The sequence below is a fragment of the Malaclemys terrapin genome, chromosome 21 (assembly GCF_027887155.1).
Source record: "Malaclemys terrapin pileata isolate rMalTer1 chromosome 21, rMalTer1.hap1, whole genome shotgun sequence".
Taxonomy (NCBI): Eukaryota; Metazoa; Chordata; order Testudines; family Emydidae; genus Malaclemys; species Malaclemys terrapin.
This window is the reverse complement of record NC_071525.1, coordinates 15,781,424-15,801,951: the sequence shown is the minus strand read 5'-3', so window position 1 is coordinate 15,801,951 and position 20,528 is coordinate 15,781,424. Positions and strand designations below refer to the sequence as shown.

At 50.5% G+C, this 20,528-nt stretch overlaps 1 protein-coding gene and 1 long non-coding RNA gene across 5 annotated transcripts in view; one reads left to right on the top strand and one right to left on the bottom strand.

The window, feature by feature from the left end:
* Window positions 1–357: 357 nt before the first annotated feature.
* Window positions 358–5,482, top strand: LOC128826939 (uncharacterized). The gene is made up of 2 exons (XR_008442911.1): window positions 358–444; window positions 3,237–5,482. It is a non-coding gene; the product is annotated as an uncharacterized LOC128826939 (long non-coding RNA).
* Window positions 3,280–20,528, bottom strand: part of LOC128826928 (uncharacterized) — a 303,519-nt gene continuing 286,270 nt past the window's right edge. For 2 of the 4 annotated variants that reach the window (XM_054010502.1, XM_054010501.1), the window contains exons 4-7: window positions 8,478–8,531; window positions 6,836–7,042; window positions 3,447–3,570; window positions 3,280–3,362 (exon numbers count right to left, since the gene is read on the bottom strand). In XM_054010502.1, coding sequence (XP_053866477.1) covers window positions 3,287–3,362; window positions 3,447–3,570; window positions 6,836–7,042; window positions 8,478–8,531 — 461 coding nt within the window. In that variant the 3' untranslated portion in view covers window positions 3,280–3,286. Of the gene's footprint in view, window positions 3,363–3,446; window positions 3,571–4,809; window positions 5,775–6,835; window positions 7,043–8,477; window positions 8,532–20,528 lie in introns of those variants that run through there. The other 2 variants (XM_054010503.1, XR_008442901.1) reach the window with 2 other exon arrangements.

Here is a 20,528-nt window from a genome sequence, read left to right as displayed (position 1 = left end):
GAAATAGTAAAATGTTATCAGAGCAGAAGGAGCATTTATTGCCCGGGTATCGCGAGCCCGTCTCCCAGGTTGTTATCCCCTGCACGCATTTCCCAGCGCATGCACAGAAGGGTTAACAAGCAGGAGGAGGTTAGCGGCTTTGGCCGAGGGAGGTTACTAGACGGAGCAAACCCAAGCAGAGGGGCAAGAGACAATTGGTTTGACTCCCCAAATGGCTGCTGCAATCTGGTGTCCCCGCCACAGCCTCGATGTCCTTTTTAATTTAAAAGTGTCTTCCCCCCTCTGGGGAAAAATAGTGGGATCTTAATAAACCAGCTGGCTCCGCCCAAATGACAGACTCGGGTGCAAAGCTTTCTCAGCGGAGATTGCAAAGAGGGAAATGGATCCCGGCTCAGCCGGCCCTTATCCCAGCAGACGGGCGGCTCCGCCAGGTTCATCTCCCAGGTAAAGGGAGGGAGGGAAAACCGTTAACTCTTTCCTTTCTCTACCACGCAAAAATCCCCGCCTGCTGGCGGCTCCTTTATTCTTTGCTACTGATACTCTACCTGCCCAGTTATTCCAGACACCTGGGATTGCCAACGTGCCATTTATTTCACACTGCCCCGCCCTGTTTCACAGGGTCACCGAGTTGTCCCCTAGTTACGCTTTTTCTCGCCTGTTTTGTCTCTTACTATTAACCTGGTTGGCATGAGATCCTTTCACAGCCAACCGGGGAGAGACAGACCCAATACTTGAGAGTGATTGGCACCATTTTAAAATGCAGCTGGCTTCAAAGGGTCAGACGAGCCCGGTCCTTTCCCTGCTGCTCAGATTAAGCTGCTCCCCCTGCGTCTTCTTAACAAACTTTCCTTTACCTCCTGTGCACTTACAAACAAACCTCGGGGAAGCAATGAGGGGGGAAAGTGCTATCAGACCAATTGGTTAAAATATTGTGATGTGTAATGCTACACTCAGAGCTTGCAGGAAAAAACAATCAGAGGCCTCTGGTTCGCTGCAGGAAACAAACATTCTTAGCCAGGGACTCAGCACTGCACCACTCCTGGCTTTGGCTGCAAAAACGAGTCTCCCGCCTGGTCCCTCCGCACTGCTAGCGGAGTAATTGCGCCCTCTACTGGCTCACAGATGACCAGGCGAGAATTATAAAAAGGGAGAGGCAGGCTGTGGAGAATGTGTGAATCACGCATTTGGGTGCAGATTTGGTGATAAACGCGGAGGCTCCTTATTACGGCTGTGTCTCTTTGTAGCTCCAGCCCACAATGGTGGGGAGGGACGGAGGAGTGGAGGCTTCTCAAAACAGGATGGGGATCTACTCTGAGTCAGATACCTCTTGATCTTTACCTAGTGTTTGATACTTTTTTCCCACTGTAGTTTTGTCTTCACACATTCAGGTATCATCAACCACCACTATTTTTCTCTCCTTAAAACGAGCTCCTACTATTCATTCAGTTAATTCATAGCCAATATACAAACACCTGTGTCAAGTATCAGAGGGGTAGCCGTGTTAGTCTGAATCTGTAAAAAGCAACAGAGGGGCCTGTGGCACCTTTGAGACTCACAGAAGTATTGGGAGCATAAGCTTTCGTGGGTAAGAACCTCACTTCTTCAGATGCAAAGGTGCCACAGGACCCTCAAACACCTGTGTGTACACATGATCCTATACCTGTCCTCAGAGAACCACCTTGGTCCCAAGAGAAACTTTGGACAACATTCTGTTAGAGACACATAGATGGGACTGATGTATGGAGAAAGATTAAAACCACTAGATATGTGCAGCTTGGCTAAACCACCACCAAGAGTAGTAAATCTTTGTCATCATCACTATGTATCACTATTAGTGCAATAGCAAGGGTGAAATCATGGCCCCATTGAAGTCAATGGACGTTTTGCCATATAGACTTCAATGGGCCCAGGATTTCACGCCAAGAAGGGGAAATAATCATTGATGGTGATAGAAGAGGTTTAGGTAACTAGGATGAAAAGTGAAAAAAGAAAACCAGCTGAATGTCAGGAAAGCCTCAGGATCTAATAGATTAGGGAATAGCCTGCCAAAGGAAGTGGTGGAATCTCCATTGTCCTTGACTCTCTAGAGTTGGCAAAGGGCTTCAGAATATGGTGTGAGGAACTAGAGTCAGTTCCTGCAGTGAGCAGATGATAAACTGATTTAAGAGCATCTCTGCACAGTTTTAAGAGTGTCTTAAATCATCTTAGTTTAAATCAGTTTGTACTCAATTTAGACCTTGTCTACACTAAAAAGTTGTAGTGCTTTAACTCTACCAGGAGAGTTAAACAGTACCATTCCCCTAGTGGAAATGCAGTTATATCAGTATAAAGGTGCCTTGTTCTGCTCTAGTTTTTGCTGTATCTGAAGAGGAGCTTTTCAATAAGATTTGAAGGGTGGACCAGCCCTTAAGATAAATCAGTTTGAGTGTCTTAAATCAATGGAACTGTCCACAGGGGGTAGGGTTGATGGATTTGAAACAAGTTAGGCTTGAGCTACAATCAGTAGGGATGTAATTTCTTACTAATGTAGGCAAACCACTACACCCCCTAGTGTGGACGTAGTTATAATGGTATAATTAAAGTGGTACAACTTTTGTGTTCAGCCAAGGCTTTACAGGCACAAGGTAAGTTGTGATAATCAGTTTTAAATTGATAAGTGTGTCTATATTGGACTGAATTTGTGCAAACCAATCAGATTAAACCCCCTTTGGTTAAAACAAGGTAAATTCTGTGCGCAGACCAGCTTTTACACACATTAATCTCCATCTACATCAGCATGGCAACACTGGGCGAGCCCTCATGTGGATGGGTCATTTGCTGCCAGCCATTTTAAGAGCCATGTCATCTACCTCTGCTCAGAATAAGCCTGAAATATATAGTGTCTTAAAACTCAAAAACAACCAAACCTCCTCCCAAACAACAGAAATACAAAATGCCCCATCTATACTAGAGCTCCCAGTGGAGTAGAACCAGTGTTGGCAACTTTGGTAAATGTATAGAAAGAGTTGAGAGTCAGAATTCTGTCTGTGATGTGACATCATCAAATGCAGAGCAATTAATGGCAGTATCACAGGTGATTATGACTTGAAGTGAGCAGGACCTCTACCTAGCAAACACCCTATGTCCCCCGGAGTTAAAAAACAAGGGAGGAGAAAGAAATATGATATTGAAGCAATACGGTCTCTACATGAAATGTTTTCCAAAGTGTTTTATGGGTGACTGCATGTCTCCTACAGATCATAGATGTGACTCTGGTCGCCAGCACAAAGGGGAACCAGTGCAGCCATCACATGACAACTTCACCTTCGATATAGCAGGATACTTGGCTACTATATCCTACGTCCTTCCAGGCTGTGAATGACCTGGGGCAAGAGAAGAGAGAGAAATATAAATCTCCAGGAGAAAGACTTTTGACAGACTAGCCATTCGATTGGAAGAATACACACCCAAGTCTATTGTTCCAGAGGTGATGCCTTTTCCATGGAGAGCTTAATGCCAAATAAGAGATGGGAAGAGGACCGAGCCAATGATCTGCATGGAATTGACACAGATGAGCAGGGATAGTTGAAACTTGTGGGGAAAAAAACAAGGAAAAGTTGAAAATTGTGGAAAAAGCTACGTTCCAGCTCTGCGTGTGTGAGTAAAACTGTAAACCATTTTGCCATGTTCTATGTACCTTACTTAAACACTGCATCCAAATATATTTTCCAGGAATGCCTGCTTCATTGTTCTGCTGCTAATGTACTGTATGTTACTGGAGCCAACACAAATCTGCCTCCACTGCAGACAAATTCTGAGGAGATTTTCACCTCAACTCCATGTAACTGTGCCGCTCACTAATCTTCTGTTCAGAGGGAAATTTAAAAAGTACACCCGAAATATTTGTCTTTCCCCATAAAAGACTCACACAAGCAAAATGGGGACAGTGTCTAAGGCCTAATTCTGCACTCAGCTCAATTAATGTGGGCCCCTGCATCTATATAGTCAGGTTCAGTAGCACGCCCAGATGCAAGATCAGGCACTAACTGCTTCTACAGGAGAAAGAGTCAGTTTCATTCTATTAGGTGTTGTCTACCAAATGTACAAAGGAAACAACACCCTCCCTCCCCATTTTCTCATCTCTTTCAGTTTGAATAATTTCTTTAACAATAGGTTATAAGATTCAGACAGAGGTATAATTCTTAAATTGACAGAGTAGACTTATATGACTCGGTGGTAAAATGCCTTAACTAGTGCGTCTAGTAGAGAAGTAGACCTTTGCTACCCCAGTCTTGCTGCTACACCAGTGAACATGGTGGTGAATTACTGGGCTTCTATATGCCAGTATAGACTGAGTCGCAGGGGAAAGTGATAATATTAATCATGAATACATGCTACAGAAGTTTCAGTGAAGCTGAACTATGCTAATGCTAGAAACAGGAATAATGATTCATTTTAAGATAATATAAAACATTGCCTGCTTTTGGAAGCAATGGTTGTATCTCTTATAACCTTGCCAATAGCCCTTCCCACAATTATATTGTGGGGTCAGGTAATGTAGCACCTGGTATAATTTATTCATTTTATTGTCCCTAATGCTCAGGGCTTTGTCCAAACATTGCAGGTTCTTTGCCCTGACCAGGCTTCTCTTGATCCTCCACCCTATAATCCTTTTTAAACAGACATTCAATCCATTTACTCTAATAGAAAATGAGAGAGGGGGAACAAAATGAAACAAGAGCAAAACAAAGGGACTAGAGGGGGAAGTGCTAAATAGCATATTAATTTTAGATCTGATTCTCCAGTGCTGAAAAAAGAACTCACACCCACCTGGAACCCACTGAAGCCAAAGGGTGAGATCTTGGCCCCATTGATGTGTGTTTTGCTATTGACTTCAGTGGAGTTGGTCTTTCACCTCAGGTGTAGGGTGGCCATCCCCTGCAGTTCTCTTTGCAGGATCAGGCTCTGAAGATTGTATTCGGGTGTGGATATTTAAAAATAAATATAACATCCAAGTTTGATCCCAATTCAGTTTTTTGTTTTGTTTTTAAAGCTGGTGGTGGGGGAGGTGTCAAATCAAGAGCTCAGTGACAAGATCTTAAAACCATTTTCAAAGGTTTATTTTGAAGGTGGTTTTGGTATGTAATCCACCTCTGTATCTTGCTATACCTGAAAGTAATATTAGAAACCACTGTCAGCTAAGAAGTCATTAAAAATGTTGACTTCTCCCTGTGTTACATCTTTGATTGCTGAAAGTAAGAGGGTTTTAAAAATCTAATTTACTTTTCAAGGGTATGCTCTTTACATGTTGCATTTATCTAGAAAATAATCAATCAGTTAATTTTCCTTGTTTTCAGTCAATTTCATTCTCTGGTTCTCTTGCAACTCAAAATTGTTAGGGTTATAAACATTGCAAAGGACCGTTTACATTAAAAACACATGCATTCTCTGAATTGTTTGTATTTGTGTGTGGAAACATTTCTATTAAATCATATTAGATTTCTTTAGAGTAAAAATCTCAATGCTGACTACCTCATAATAGCCACTTAATTATTTTTTAAATCTATTACCTGTTATCTAATTCAGAACACACTGAAGTAAATCAAAGGAGTTTCATGGCTTTCAGTGGGTTTTGGATCACACCCTCAATTATATTAACACTGAAATTAACACCTGGCTGAGGTTAATGAATGGGAAGGGGATGAGTTAGCACCTGTGCTTTTGGTATTGTTTGACTGGAGAGTGCTTCCTGCAGGGCTGGATTAAAGGAAAACTGCACTGTTTTGAATGCATAATAAAAAGAGATGTTCAAAGCTCTTGTAAAAGATAAACTGTTATTTTATTCAAAACTTTCTTTAGAAGAAGAGGTAACAGAGCTATCAACTTTGAAAGGCCTTGTCCCCTGACTGCCCCCTCCTGAGACCTTCCCCCCATCCTAACTGGCTCCCTACGACCCTACCTCTACCTGTCCCCTGACTGCCCCAAACCTTATCCACACCCCCACCCCCAGACAGACATCAGGGACTCCCACGCCCCATCCAACCACTCTCCACCCCCTGACAGCCCCCCCCAGAACTCCCGAGTCATCTAAACCCCTCTGCTCCCTGTCCCCTGACTGCCCCCCCCGGGACCCCTGCTCCTAACTGCCCTCCAGAATCCCACCCCCTACCTAAGCCTCCCTGTTCCTTGTCCCCTAACTGACCCCCTAGGAGCCTACCCCCTACCTGTACCCTGACTACCCAAAACCTTACACCCCCAACCCCCAGACAGCCCCCCCCGAACTCCCGACCCATCCAACCCTGCTCCCTGTCTCTTGACTGCCCCCTCCAGAACCTCCCTGCCCCTTCTCCGACCCCTGGCCCCCTTACCGTGCCGCTCAGAACAGAGTGCTGCAGGGGGCACGCTGGGCAGCAGGGGAGGGGGAGCGGGAGGAGCTCCAGACTGCCGGAGGCCCGATGCAAACGGCCGGCCGGCGATCTGCGAATGCAGGGAGGGGGAGGGAGCGAGAGGAGGGGAGTGGTCTCAAGTCGCAGGGGAGGGGAGGGGGAAGCGGAGGAGGGGCTCTGGCTGCCAGAGCCCCGTGTGAGTGGCACGATCCGGCTGGCTGCCCTGTCAGCGTGCGCTCTGCATGGGGGGGAAATCCGGACATTTACAAATTCCCCCTGGATGCTATTTTTAACTCAAAATAGCCGGACATGTCCGGCAGAATCCGGACGAATGGTAACCCTAGGCTCTCAGGCCCCACTTGCGCAGGGAGTGGTAATCTGGAAGGGAGGAGGGAAGGGGGCGACTGTGAGTCGAGTGAGGTGAGGAGCAGCACCCCCTGCTGCTCGAGGCAGGAACAGCTGCTACCCACCGTAAGTGAAGATTTCCTCTTGGCTTTGGCCGGCTCCTGCGGGGGCAGAGAGAGAATTACCCCAAATGCCCAGCTCGGGGGTGGGGGAGGAGGAATAGGGCAGGGACCTTTCCCCTCTGGGGGGCTCCGGCTCCGATCCGGCCCCAGGGCACTCACCTGATCTGGCTGAGCTCCCGGGCTCTCTGTGGGTAACAGGCCTCTTGGAGCCTAGAAAGAATAAGCTTTGGGATGCAAAGGATCCAGAGACCCCAGCTAAGACCTGCTCTCCCCCCCACCTGCCTCTGGGATGGGGCACAGGGGAGCTGGTTATCCAGGGAGCCCTCGCCCGGCCCCGAGATGCGGCCGCCTCTGGGGTGGGATGTATGGGGGGCTGGTTATCCAGGGACTCCTCGCTTGGCACTGAGATGCGGCTGCTTCTGGGGTGGGACATGTGGGGGGGGTTATCCAGGGACCCCTCGCCCAGCCCCGAGATGCGGCCACCTCTGGGGTGTTACCTGTCAGCTCTATGTTCTTGGGGAACCAGGGTGCAGTATCCAGCCTGTCTGATTCATGAAGGACACCACCCCCTGGCCCAGACACCATTGCTCTTTCCCTACAAAAACCCCTACCCACGCTCAAGTAAGTGTTCTGCTGCATGGATCCAACATCTGCATCAGTTCCATTGAGACGTCTTCTCCTGACTGATCGTGCTGGGGGCTCTGCCTGTCTCCAGCACTCTGGACCCTCCCCTACCACCACCACCTGGGACCCCCGACGGGTTCAAGCTTCACAGAGTGGCGAGAACCCAGCTCTCTCTCTAGGTGTAGCCTTCTGACCCTGACTTGTGTGATCACTTATAGTTTTCTAAACCTGACTTTTGTAATCAAATTTAAGCTAGATTCAATAATGTCACTGTTTTCTTTGTTTGGCTCCCCTTGTATTGTTACTACCTGGCAATAAATAACTTTTATGGTTAAGCTGTTTGCTTCCCTCCCTCTCTCTTTTGTGTTTTTGGCTTCCCCATTCGCTCTGCAGCTACGCCCCTCTGACCTAAGCTACAGATCCCTGCAGCGCCCAAAAATCCTGTGGGGTTTGCTCATCAAGTGGGTTCCGACCGGAACGATTGTAACGTGGAAGTGGGGATAGGGATGTGCTGAACCTGTGGCTTAGGAGGGTGACAGCTCGGAGGTGCTGCTCGACCCAGCCTGCTGAGTCCAGGGACATAGAGGGGATCAGCTTGAAAGTGCTGATTGACCCAGTCCGCTCAGACTGTCTGTGTGTCTGTGTGTGTCTGTGTGTGCGTGTGTCTGATTCTGGGGCTGGAGGAACCCAGCCCTGGGGAACCTAGGTCCCGGGGAACTTGCAGAAAGGAGAAGTAGAGCTCTGTATGAGAACACAAGTGACACAAGCAGTACATTGATAGAATTACTGACACCCCCCCCCCCACAGAAGAGTAACCCTAATAAATGAGCGTACCCCAAAGTAACAGGCAAATCTGGTAACAGGGGTGGGATGTGGGGGGCTGGTTATCCAGGGAGCCCTCACCCGACCATGAGATGCAGCCACCTCTGGGGCTGGTTACCCAGGGAGCCCTTGCCTAGCACCGAGATGCGGCTGCCTCTGGGGTGGTGGGATGGGGGTGGGGGCTGGTTGTTTCTCCTACCTGAAGCGGTTGTGCTCGTGCTGCTGGAACTGGAGCCTCCAGACCCTGTGGTGGCTGCAGGGAGATCAAAGGAGGGTGAGATTCAGATCTTGGACAATTCTGCCCCACCCCACACCACCCACCAGCTCTGCCGGTGCCCCTCACTCGCAACCTGCAGCCCTGGCTATCCCAGCCCTGGGGTTCCCCTCAGCAGCTCGGCCGTGGCCCTCACTCCTGACCCACAGCCCCCTGCTCTCCCAGCTGGTCCTTCTTCCATTTTTAACATCCCTGTCACTCTTTTCAGTCTGAGCTCTTATGTAGGGAGCTTTTCCCAGCCAAGTCACACCTAACTGGGCTGTTGCCACTGGAGGGACTGGGGGGCACATTGGGGGGCAGAGCCGTTACCTGCTGTATGATTGTGGGCGTGGACAACAGGTTTACTCCCCCACCCCCCGATTTCAGTCCATGCCTGTATTGGAACTGCCAGCGCCTGGGGCTGGCTCAGGTTTCATGCCCATAACATGCTCCTTTAACCTCCACCAGCTCGGGGAGCTCGGCCCGGCTGGCAGCCCAGCTGGGCGTGCTGGCTCCGCCGGCTCCGCATCATTCCCTTGGCACTGTGCCCGGTAACCACACCCCTGTCTCCAGGGGCAGGCTCTCAGGTGAACCCCGGGCTCAGCATTGCTTCCTTGAGGGGCAGGTTGGTGCCACGTACTAGCCGGGATAAATGGCGAGTGACTGAGCCTGCTCAGGGCAGGAACCAACCCCTGGCTTGACCCCTGTCTGGGTGCAAAGAGAATGGGGAGAATCTGTTAACCTTAAGCAAAGCTGTTTTCTTGGGGGAGGGGTGACTCTCGGGAACCCCTCGCTCAAATTGCCCAAGATTTACAGCTCTAAACCTACCCTGTAGCCCCAAGAGGAACACCAGCTCTCAAGGCAATCCAAGTTCCCACGTGGATTTTAGAGCACGTAGCGCGCTGCCTTTGTCTCAGCACTGCGGGTGTGAGCCATGCACCGAGCTCACCTGTTCTCAGCTCGCTGCCTTTCTCTCTGCGCCACGGGCCTGTGCCACGCCCCGAGCTCACCTGTTCTCAGCTCACTGCCTTTCTCTCTGCGCCGCGGGCCTGTGCCACGCACCGAGCTCACCTGTTCTCAGGTGCCCACCCCAGGTCCAGCATTTTGGCTGTGCCTTGGCTGCCCCTGTCCCTACACCAAGTCTAGGGACCCTGATGAATAAGAGAGGCAGAAACTGGGGCTGGTCGTTCGTATGAAACACGTTTATTAGGTGTGGGGAGATCAGGGGTGAATGTGCAGCAGAGAGGAATCAGATCCTGTCGGCAGCGGAGAAGAAAGAAAGAAAGAAAGAAGCTGTAATTTTCCACACTGTAGTCTCGCACTGTCTCTTTAAATCCGCAGCAGGAAGCTGTGACACCATTAGTGTAGATGGCACCATCAGGAGCGAGTCCCGGTTGTCAGCAGCCACGATGCTGACCCAGACGCTGCGCTGCCCCCTGGGGGCCACTGTAGGGCCAGCAGCAGCTCGCAATGGTTGGGGTCGGCCGGCAGCTGGCGTGGGGCACGGCTCAGGGGGTCTGGGTGTCCTGGTAAGGGGGTGGGGCTTTGGGGGGGTCATTGGCGAAGACAGCTGGGGCCCCATGTTCTGATAAATCACCACAGACTGGAGGGAGAGACAGGAGGAGAGCATGAGGGACAGCCCTTGGGACAACCACTCCCCTGCCCCCCCACATTCCCCTGTAGCCCCTACTCCTCCCTCCATCTCCCCACATTCCCATGCAGCCCTATAGGGCAGTGCACAGACACAAATTGTTCATGGAATAACTCCCCTAGGGAAGTACGGGCGGGGGGAGCGGGGGCGGTTCCTACATCTGTCAACTGACCTAAAAAGAAGATGGGTTGACAGAAGAAGGAGCAATGGTCTCAAGTTGCAGTGGGGGAGGTTTAGGTTGGATATTAGGAAAAACTTTTTCACTAGAAGAACAGGAGTACTTGTGGCACTTAGAGACTAACAAATTTATTAGAGCATAAGCTTTCGTGGACTACAGCCCACTTCTTCGGATGCATCCGAAGAAGTGGGCTGTAGTCCACGAAAGCTTATGCTCTAATAAATTTGTTAGTCTCTAAGGTGCCACAAGTACTCCTGTTCTTTTTGCGGATACAGACTAACACGGCTGCTACTCTGAAACCTGAAATTTTTCACTAGAGGGGGGTGAAGCACTGGAATGGGTTCCCTAGGGAGGTGGTGGAATCTCCTTCCTTAGAGGTTTTTAAGGTCAGGCTTGACAAGGCCCTGGCTGGGACGATTTAGTTGGGGTTGAGCAGGGGGTTGGACTAGATGACCTCTTGAGGTCCCTTCCAACCCTGAGATTCTATGACAAATTTTTCACATACTCAGGGATAGAACCCAGGAGTCCTCACCCCTGGCTTTAACCTCTAGACTCCACTCCCTTCTCTGAGCCTGGGATAGAACCCAGGAGTCCTGGCTCCCAGCCCCCCAGCCCCTCGCACAGAGGCTGTCACCATGTCGCTGTAGCTGTCCCGGCAGAGTGTTTTGCACCCGAAGGCAGCACCGGAGATGGAGATGCAGAACTCCAGGATGGTGAAGACCAGGAGAATCGTGGCCACCCCGGGCATGGTATCTTGGCCAGGGGAGATCCACAAGGGACTGACTGACTATACACACAGCGCCTCCTGCTGATCCTCCCGCTCCCCACAGCACGGCGCCCCCTGCTGAGCCTCCCACTCCCCACAGCACAGCGCCCCCTGCTGAGCCTCCCGCTCCCCGCGGCACAGCGCCCCCTGCTGAGCCTCCTGCTCCCTGCGGCACAGCGCCCCCTGCTGATCCTCCCGCCCTGCTCCCTTCAGCATGGCGCCCGCTAGGGACCTCCCACCCTGCTCCCTGCAGCGCTGTGCCCTTCATTGAGCCCCTGCCCCATCTCTACAGCATGGCGCCCCCTAATGGCGTTCAGGGCATCAGTCCCAACTCCTGGGCCACGGCCTGATGAGCAGGGTCACAGATAGCACCAGTGCCCCCAGCTTCGCGGGGCAGAGCTGGGCAGGCCCGGGGGGCGGCCGGACTCACCGCAGGCACTCGGGAGATCGGCGCGCAGGACTTGGACTCCTTGATCCACTGGTAGGTTCCGTGCGGGTAGTAGAAAATAAACGAGAGCGAACAGAGGATGATGCCCACTCTGGCACTGAGGGTATTCATAGCCAGCATGGCCTTCACCTGGGAGAGAAGGCGTCAGAGACGTGGGGCCAGGAGGCCCAGCTATGTCATCCACGCACCCCACACCTCCCACCCCTGCATCCCCCCAGCCACCCTCCTGCCCTTGAATCCTGCACCCCTCCAGACGCCCTCGGCCTGTGCCCAGTCTCCACGGTACAGCAGGTCGGCGGAGATTTTAGTGTCTAGAGAGACAAGGCGGGTGAGATCCCAGCTTCCGCTGGGGAAAGAGGCAAGCCAGCCTGATCTCCAGAGCTCTTCTTCTGTTCCTCGTTACAATCTTCAGTCCGAAACGGGTGGCTTTCAGCCATTCGCTGCAGTTTTCAGTAGCAACGTTTTGGACTTTGGGGCAATTTTGAGTAGACATTTTTCATTTTCCCTGCACTTTTTAGCACCTTCCAGCTACAAATTTGCTCTTTCTTGGGCAAATTTTGGCAGTCAATTGGCCGTTTTTAGCTGTTTGGGGTGGGCTGCTGTTTCCGTCTGAAAAAACTTGGGAGGGGGGGAGAATTTTTGGTGGCTGTTTTGGGCTGAAATTTTTCAATTTTGGGCAATTTCCCCCTGGAAATTCTTCCTTTTGTGACAGTTTTTGAGTAAAATGTTTCAATTTTCAGCCGTTTGGGCAGTTTTTGAATGAGAATTTTCAATGTTGGGAAAAAAGTCAAAATTTTCCTTTGGAATTTGCAGTGAATTCCCCCCCAAATTTTTCATGTTTCATTTAACTTTCCCTGGGGGGAAACCCCAATATATTCCAACTGGCTCAAAAAACAGGGGACAAAAACCTCATTCCTTATCAGTGAGATCTTGGGGTTCTTGGCAGCCGCCACACAAATGAACCCCGAAAGGATGTACTGGGGGAAAAGCAGAGATGGGTGAAAGCTGCCGCCCACTCTTCACTCAACAGGTGAGACCATCCCAGTGCACCCCACTCGCTTGGTACCTCAGTTTCCCCTCCATGCATTAGGTATAATGGCACTCCCTCCCTCACAGGCAGGGTGAGGATCAATACACGGCGGGGGGGGGGAGGGGGAGAGGTCACACATTACTCAAGCTCATTACACATCCCAGAGGCTCCCTTCCCACCATGCCAAAGGCCTTATGTGTCCCCCACTTCCCCTCCCTTCCATGCCAGGGGGTTTCTGGGTTCTACATTCTTCCCTTTCCCCCCATGCCAGAGGCTCTGTTTGCCCCACAGGGACTCAGTTGAAGATGGGGGAGGGGTCCAGGTGCTGCGGGATGGGGACCAAAGAAGCCCCTGTGATAGGTCGGGGCTCTGCACAGACACACAGCCAGTGGCCACCCGGAGGACTCACAGAAGGGACATGCGAGCTCACCCAGCAGGTCAGCGGCAGGTCAGGGGGCTCTCCAAGCCCCACAGCCAGTGCCTCAGTCACCACTCTGCCACCCCTGGCTGTGCCAGTTGGGCTTCCAAAGACCACTGGCCATGCTCCGGGAAGCCGGGTTCAGGGCACGGTGCTGGCTGGCTAAACCACGCTACAGTGAGGATTTGGAGACGATGTCCTCCTTCTTTTCACACACACACCCCGAAGCCCCCACCACTAGGACTTACCAGGATCCCTGTCCAAAAGGGGGTCCCCACATGTATCGCTATTAGCTGGTGCTCATTTCGCCAGGGTGAAGATGATGCCGAAAGCTACCTGCCCAATGCCCATGAGTATCTTTGTGATCTGCCGAGACACCGTGGGGCATAACATGTTACTGGCCAGGAGCTGCATTCTGGGGAACTAAGAGAATTTTTCACTTGACCACAGCTCAAAGAGCGGGGAAGCACAGTTACTCAGTCCCTACTACACGGTTACTCCATCCCTACCACATGGTGACACAGACTCTACTACAGTCTCTGTATTTTGGCTTGTCATTCACGAGAGGATAAAGCCTCTAGACAGAGCCTCAGGAGACTTGTGTTTTATTCCCAACTCTGCCACTGGCCTTCTGGGTGACCATAGGCAAGTCCCTTACCCTCCCCGTGACTCGGTTTCCCCACTATACCTCATTTGTAAAGTACTTTGAGACTGACTGATGACAAAGGCTACTAAGAGCTAGGGATGATAATTATATGACTACACGTCTACTTAGGCCAAGATTTCCAAAGGTATTTAGACAACTGAATGCAGGTAGGTGCCTCTTGGGCTTGACAAAAGTGCCAGAGCTAGGTGCCTAACTCCCATTGACCTGCCATGAGCTGCAGGCACCTAACCTGTGTAAGACTTGGTAAGTCCTACTTGGGCCTCTCTGCAACATTGGCCACCTAAATACCTTCGTAAAGCTGGGCCTTAGTCCCTACTATGTGGCTGTTCAGTCCTTACTACTTGGTTACTGAGTCCTTACTACATGGTTAATCATTCTTTACTAGATGCCTTCTCAGTCCTTCCTACTCAGTTCTTACTACATCCTTACTCAGTCCTTATTGCATAGATTCATAGATTCTAGGACTGGAAGGGACCTCGAGAGGTCATCGAGTCCAGTCCCCTGCCCTCATGGCAGTACCAAATACTGTCTAGACCATCCCTGATAGACATTTATCTAAGCTACTCTTAAATATCTCCAGAGATGGAGATTCCACAACCTCCCTAGGCAATTTATTCCAGTGTTTAACCACCCTGACAATTAGGAACTTTTTCCTAATGTCCAACCTAAACCTCCCTTGCTGCAGTTTAAGCCCATTGCTTCTTGTTCTATCCTTAGAGGCTAAGGTGAACAAGTTTTCTCCTTCCTCCTTATGACACCCTTTTAGATACCTGAAAACTGCTATCATGTCCCCTCTCAGTCTTCTCTTTTCCAAACTAAACAAACCCAATTCCTTCAGCCTTCCTTCATAGGTCATGTTCTCAAGACCTTTAGTCATTCTTGTTGCTCTTCTCCGGACCCTCTCCAATTTCTCCACATCTTTCTTGAAATGCGGTGCCCAGAACTGGACACAATACTCCAGCTGAGGCCTAACCAGTGCAGAGTAGAGCGGAAGAATGACTTCTCGTGTCTTGCTCACAACACACCTGTTAATACATCCCAGAATCATGTTTGCTTTTTTTGCAACAGCATCACACTGTTGACTCATATTTAGCTTGTGGTCTAACCCCTAGATTCCTTTCTGCCGTACTCCTTCCTAGACAGTCTCTTCCCCTTCTGTATGTGTGAAACTGATTTTTCCTTCCTAAGTGGAGCACTTTGCATTTGTTTTTGTTAAACTTCATCCTGTTTACCTCAGACCATTTCTCCAATTTGTCCAGATCATTTTGAATTATGACCCTGTCCTCCAAAGCAGTTGTAATCCCTCCCAGTTTGGTATCATCCGCAAACTTAATAAGCGTACTTTCTATGCCAATATCTAAGTTGTTAATGAAGATATTGAAGAGAGCCGGTCTTCCTTCAGCAGTCCTAAGCAGTCTTCCCATTCACTGCCTTGTAGTCAGGGGCGGCTGTAACTTTTTTGCCGCCCCAAGCACAGCAGGCAGGCTGCTTTCGGAGGCATGCCTGCGGGAGGTCCGCCAGTCCCACAGCTTCGGCGTACCCGCCGCCCAATTGCCGCCAAATCCGCAGGACCGGCGGACCTCCCGCAGGCATGCCACCGAAGGCAGCCTGACTGCTGCCCCCACGGCGACCGGCAGGCACGCGCTTGGAGTGCTGGTGTCCGGAGCCGCCGCTTCTTGGAGTGCCACTCCGTCAATGGCTGGCAAGGAAACACGGTTCTGGCTCAGGGACCCTCTAGCCAGCAATCAAAGCCTGTTCCCTTCTCGGCCTTACTGCCTTTCCCTGAGCCCTGTCCTGGCTTCTCCTCTCACTGGGTTTGCCAGCCCAAACACACCTCCCTTCTCCCAGGGAGTGACTACAGACTTTCCCCTCCTTTGCTGCCAATTTCCTGCCATAATCCCCTCCTCAGCTGGCTTCCTCATTCAATCAGTGGATTGCTTAGTCACCTGATTCCTCTCCGCTGTGGCCTAGTGGGTTAATTAGCCCTCTTCTCAGTCTGCATTAACCCTTTCAAGGAAAGTGTGGGGTGAACACCCCATCACACTTGCATTTCTTTGTCTGCTTTCTTTATTGCCCTTCTTGTCCGGATTGTTCACAATCCTCCATTGTGTTGCTGCCTTGCTAGGAATTGTCCAAATAGAATTTTTTATTGTTTCTATTTTTCTACATATCCAAGAAGGTACTAAAAGTTAACAGATGCCAAGAAATAATCTCAGATGCCATGATGCAATAACTGTTAACAAATGCTTACATATGAATGGCCATCACTTTCTAGGCGCAAAGTGTACAGGAACTCCTCCCTTAACATTGTCGATATGTTCCTGAAAAATGCGACTTTAAGCTAAACGATGTTAAGCGAATCCAATTTCCCCATAAGAATTAATGTAAATAGGGGGGGTTAGGTTCCAGGGAAATTTTTTTCACCAGACAGAAACTATATATTATATAGATATACACACAGTATACGTTTTAAACAAACAATTTAATACTGTTCACAGCTATGATGATTGTGAAGCTTGGTTGAGGTGGTGAAGTTAGAGGGAGGAAGAGGGAGGGATATTTCCCAGGGAATGCCTTGCTGCTAAATGATGAACTAGCATAGGGTTACCATATTTCAACAATCAAAAAAGAGGACACGGGGTGCCGCCTAGCCCCGCCCCCTCCCACTTCCCGCCCCCCTCGGAATTCCCCTACCCCCTACCTGTTCCCTGACTGCACTCTCCTGAGACACCCCCCCACCCTAACTTCCCCCAGGACCCCACCCCCTGTCTAAGTCTCCCTGCTCCCTGTCCCCTGACTGCCCAAACCGCTCTCTACACCTTCTCCCGACAGCCCCCCCAGAACCCCTGACCAATCTACCCCCCCGTTCTCTGTCCCCCGACTGCCACAACTGCTCTCTACACCCCCTTCTCCCGACAGCCCCCCCAGAACCTCCGACCAATCTAACCACCCTGTTCCCTGTCCCCCGCCTGCCCCAACCGCTCTCTACACCCCCTTCTCCTGACAGCCCCCTCAAACCCCCGACCAATCTAACCCCCCCGTTCCCTGTCCCCCGCCTGCCCCAACCGCTCTCTACACCCCCTTCTCCTGACAGCCCCCCCAAAGCCCCGACCAATCTAACCCCCCCGTTCCCTGTCCCTTGCCTGCCCCAACCGCTCTCTACACCCCTTCTGACAGCCCCCTGAACCCCCGACCAATCTAACCCCCCCGTTCCCTGTCCCCCGCCTGCCCCAACCGCTCTCTACAACCCCTTCTCCTGACAGCCCCCCCGAACCCCCGACCAATCTAACCGCCCTGTTCCCTGTCCCTTGCCTGCCCCAACCGCTCTCTACACCCCTTCTGACAGCCCCCCGAACCCCCGACCAATCTAACCCCCCCGTTCCCTGTCCCCCGCCTGCCCCAACCACTCTCTACAACCCCTTCTCCTGACAGCCCCCCAAACCCCCGACCAATCTAACCCCCCCGTTCCCTGTCCCTTGCCTGCCCCAACCGGTCTCTACACCCCCTTCTCCTGACAGCCCCCCCAAACCCCCGACCAATCTAACCCCCCCGTTCCCTGTCCCTTGCCTGCCCCAACCGGTCTCTACACCCCCTTCTCCTGACAGCCCCCCCGAACCCCCGACCAATCTAACCCCCCCGTTCCCTGTCCCTTGTCTGCCCCCCCCCAGGCCGAGGGAGAGCTGCGAGCTCCACGTGCAGCCAAACACTGGGGCGCTGCTCTGCGGGGGAGGAGGGAGCGGGCGCGGGGCAGGGACTCTGGCTGCTAGAGGCCCCAGTGGCTGCGAGCAGCTTTCAATCAGGCCCAGCCGTCCAATCAGCCGCGCTGCACTCTGCATGAGGGGAAGGGGGAAATCCCCGACATTTCTACTTTATTAGAAATCCCCCCGGACGGCCATTTACAGCTGAAAAAGTCAGACATGTCCGAGGAAACCCGGCCGGATGGTGACCCTAAACTAGCACTCGGCCGAGCCCTCAAGGGTTAACACATTGTTGTTAATGTAGCCTCTCACACAAGGCAGCACGAACAGGAGGGAGGGGAGACAGCACAGCAGACAGAGACAGACACACACCTTGTTTGGGGGAGAGAGAGAGAGATGCACACTGCCCCGTTCAGGAAGCTGACCCACTCTTAAGTGCATTGTCTTTTGAAGTGGATCAGGAAGTTGAGACAGCAGCTGCTGCCCCAAGCACTCTGTCTCTCTCCGCCGGTGTCCCCTCCCTGCTCTACATGGAGAAGGGGTAAGCGGGGTGCAGCAGCAGGGAGGAGGGGGACACCCTGACATTAGCCCCCCTTACTCCCCTCCCCGCACAGCAAACAGGAGTCTCTGGGAGCAGCTCCAAGGCATAGGGCAGGAGCAGCACATGGCAGTGGGGGAAGGGACAGCCCCGTTCATTCCCCTGCGGGACACCAGCGGGCGGGGGGGGGCTGGGGCCTGCTGCCCTCACTCCGGGGCCGCCGCGCGATAGTAGCCTGGGCCTCCCTCCAGCGCTTGTGGAGGAAGGGTTGTTTTTTTGTTTTTGCCACGCCCCCCCGCCACGCCCCCGCCCGCATCACCCTCCTCCCTCCCCCCGCGTCCTGATATTTGATTTGGGTGATCTGGTCACCCTAGATATAATCAATGGTTTCTACAGACAGTAGCTTACAAGTTTTAACAGAAGACCCAAGACATTTTTGTACTGGGTGAAACTGTTGGATTTCAAAGTGTGCGGGACAAATTATGAGGGGGTCACTGTCACTTGGGAGAATCACTGTTAGTACCATCTTTAATATCCCTACAAAATATTCTCTGGAGTCAGTCCCTGGGGCACAGATGTTAAGCAATTTCTACAAGTCACAGTCAGTCAAAGCGGAACCATAAAAAGAACCCAGATCTCCTGATTCACCTGTTCTATCCTCCTCTCTCTAGCTACCTGTCATGTGATGAACTACACCTTCTGTGATGGACTACTTTTACTGAACCAGGGCTGACTGCAGACAGACACCAGAGACGCTGGCTGTTAGCCAAGCATGGGAAGCAGAACTCGGGATCTTCAGCTCCAAAAATAGGCCTCTGTCACTTGAGCACAAAGAGAATTACCACCAGTTCTCCCTAAACTTGAAGCTTTTATTTATCTTTTTGGGCTAGTCTCTAGAGAGGGCACATAGTCATAAACAAATGGGCAGGGCAGGGGCAGGCAGGATGCACACATCTATAACAGCCACTACATCACCCCCTGTTTGTGAGTTAACACCTGGTTGTCATGGCAATTGCACCACAGCCTTCATTGTGACATCCTCTAGCCCAAGCAAAGCTCTTGAGGCAATGAACAAAAGTCAGTGCTCAACTTGGCCTCAGAGAGAGACAGTTGGTGCCGTGCTATACTGTAGCAATTTTGAGTTTTTGGTACATACAAGATTTGGCATTCAGACCTCAGAAGTAAGTGAGTTTTTCCATGTACCCAATATAATAGAACTGTGTGAGTTTTTTTATGAATGGAGTTGTGGGGCCACAGGGGTTTTAGCCTAGTTCTCAGTGGGCATTAGATAGATTATTCCTGTAACTTTGAACCTAGAGGATTCCAAATGAAAACAAAGCTAACAAAGAAAAGCTTGAAAGAATCTTAACCTAAATAGGACTTAATCAGTCTCTTAAACAGAGGGATATTGTATGAGATATGGAAACAGTTTTAAGGCCATCTTCAACTGCAGAGATCACCTCATTGTTTAATGAATTCCTTTGCCCTATCATTAATGAGATGAGTACCAACCTGAAAAACAGTCCTGTCTTCACAAGTCAATAATAATCGTTTGTCTAGCCAGTGATTCTAAATATATATATATAGAGAGAGAGAGAGAGAGAGCACCAATCACCATAACATCTCTCTATCCACCTATCAAAGTAGGGAAGTACTATTTACCTCTCACATAACACAAGAAAAAGGGGTCACCCAATGAAATTAATAGGCAGTAGAGTTAAAACAAAATGAAGTACTTCTCCACACAATGCATAGTCAACCTGTGGAATTCATTGCCAAGGGATGTTGTGAAGACCAAAAGTATAACTGGGTTCAAAAAAGAATTAGATAAATTCATGGAGGACAGATCCATCAGTCGCTATTAGTCAAGTTGGTCAGAGACTCAATCCCCATGCTCCAGGTATCCTAAACCTCTCGTGCTAGAAGCTGGGACTGTACAACACTTGAAATTGCCCAGTAATGTTCATTCCTTCTGAAGCACCTGGCACTGGTCACTTTCAGAAGACAAGATACTCCCATTGCCCGATCATCTCTCTTTAAATGCATGGAAGATTTCCCTAATGTCTAATATACATTTCTCTATTTTTATTCAGTTAAGATCTCAGAACCCATTCGTGGAGGATGGAGTACCTAAGGTCAAAGGTGGATTCTTGGTAAGAAGATAAAAAAAGTTTTACATTGTACACACTGTACAGAGTGACAGTGTGTGTGGGGGAGAGTGGGGGGTGGGGAGTGACAGGGGAAAAGGTCTGACTTTGAGCCACATAGTGTAGCCAAAAAGCCTCAGAATACCATGTAGGCCACTGACAGCTTGACACATAATCCTGCAGGTAGCTCTGCTTAGTGTACAGTGTTGCATGTCTCCTTCTGAACCCCCTAACAGTTGAGTGGTTAAATGTCTGGGTTCCTCTCAGAGATCCTTTCCTAAAATAATAGTTTTAGGTGCCTCAAAAACTCATTAAGCCACCCTTTTAACTCAGGTTTCCTGCTCAATGCTGGAGTCAGCAATCCTTTAGCTCCTCTACTGTTCACAGCATTCCTTAAACCCACAGGTCATAAATTGCTTTGGTTATTGGTAAAATACTCTTATTAGGAACTCATTG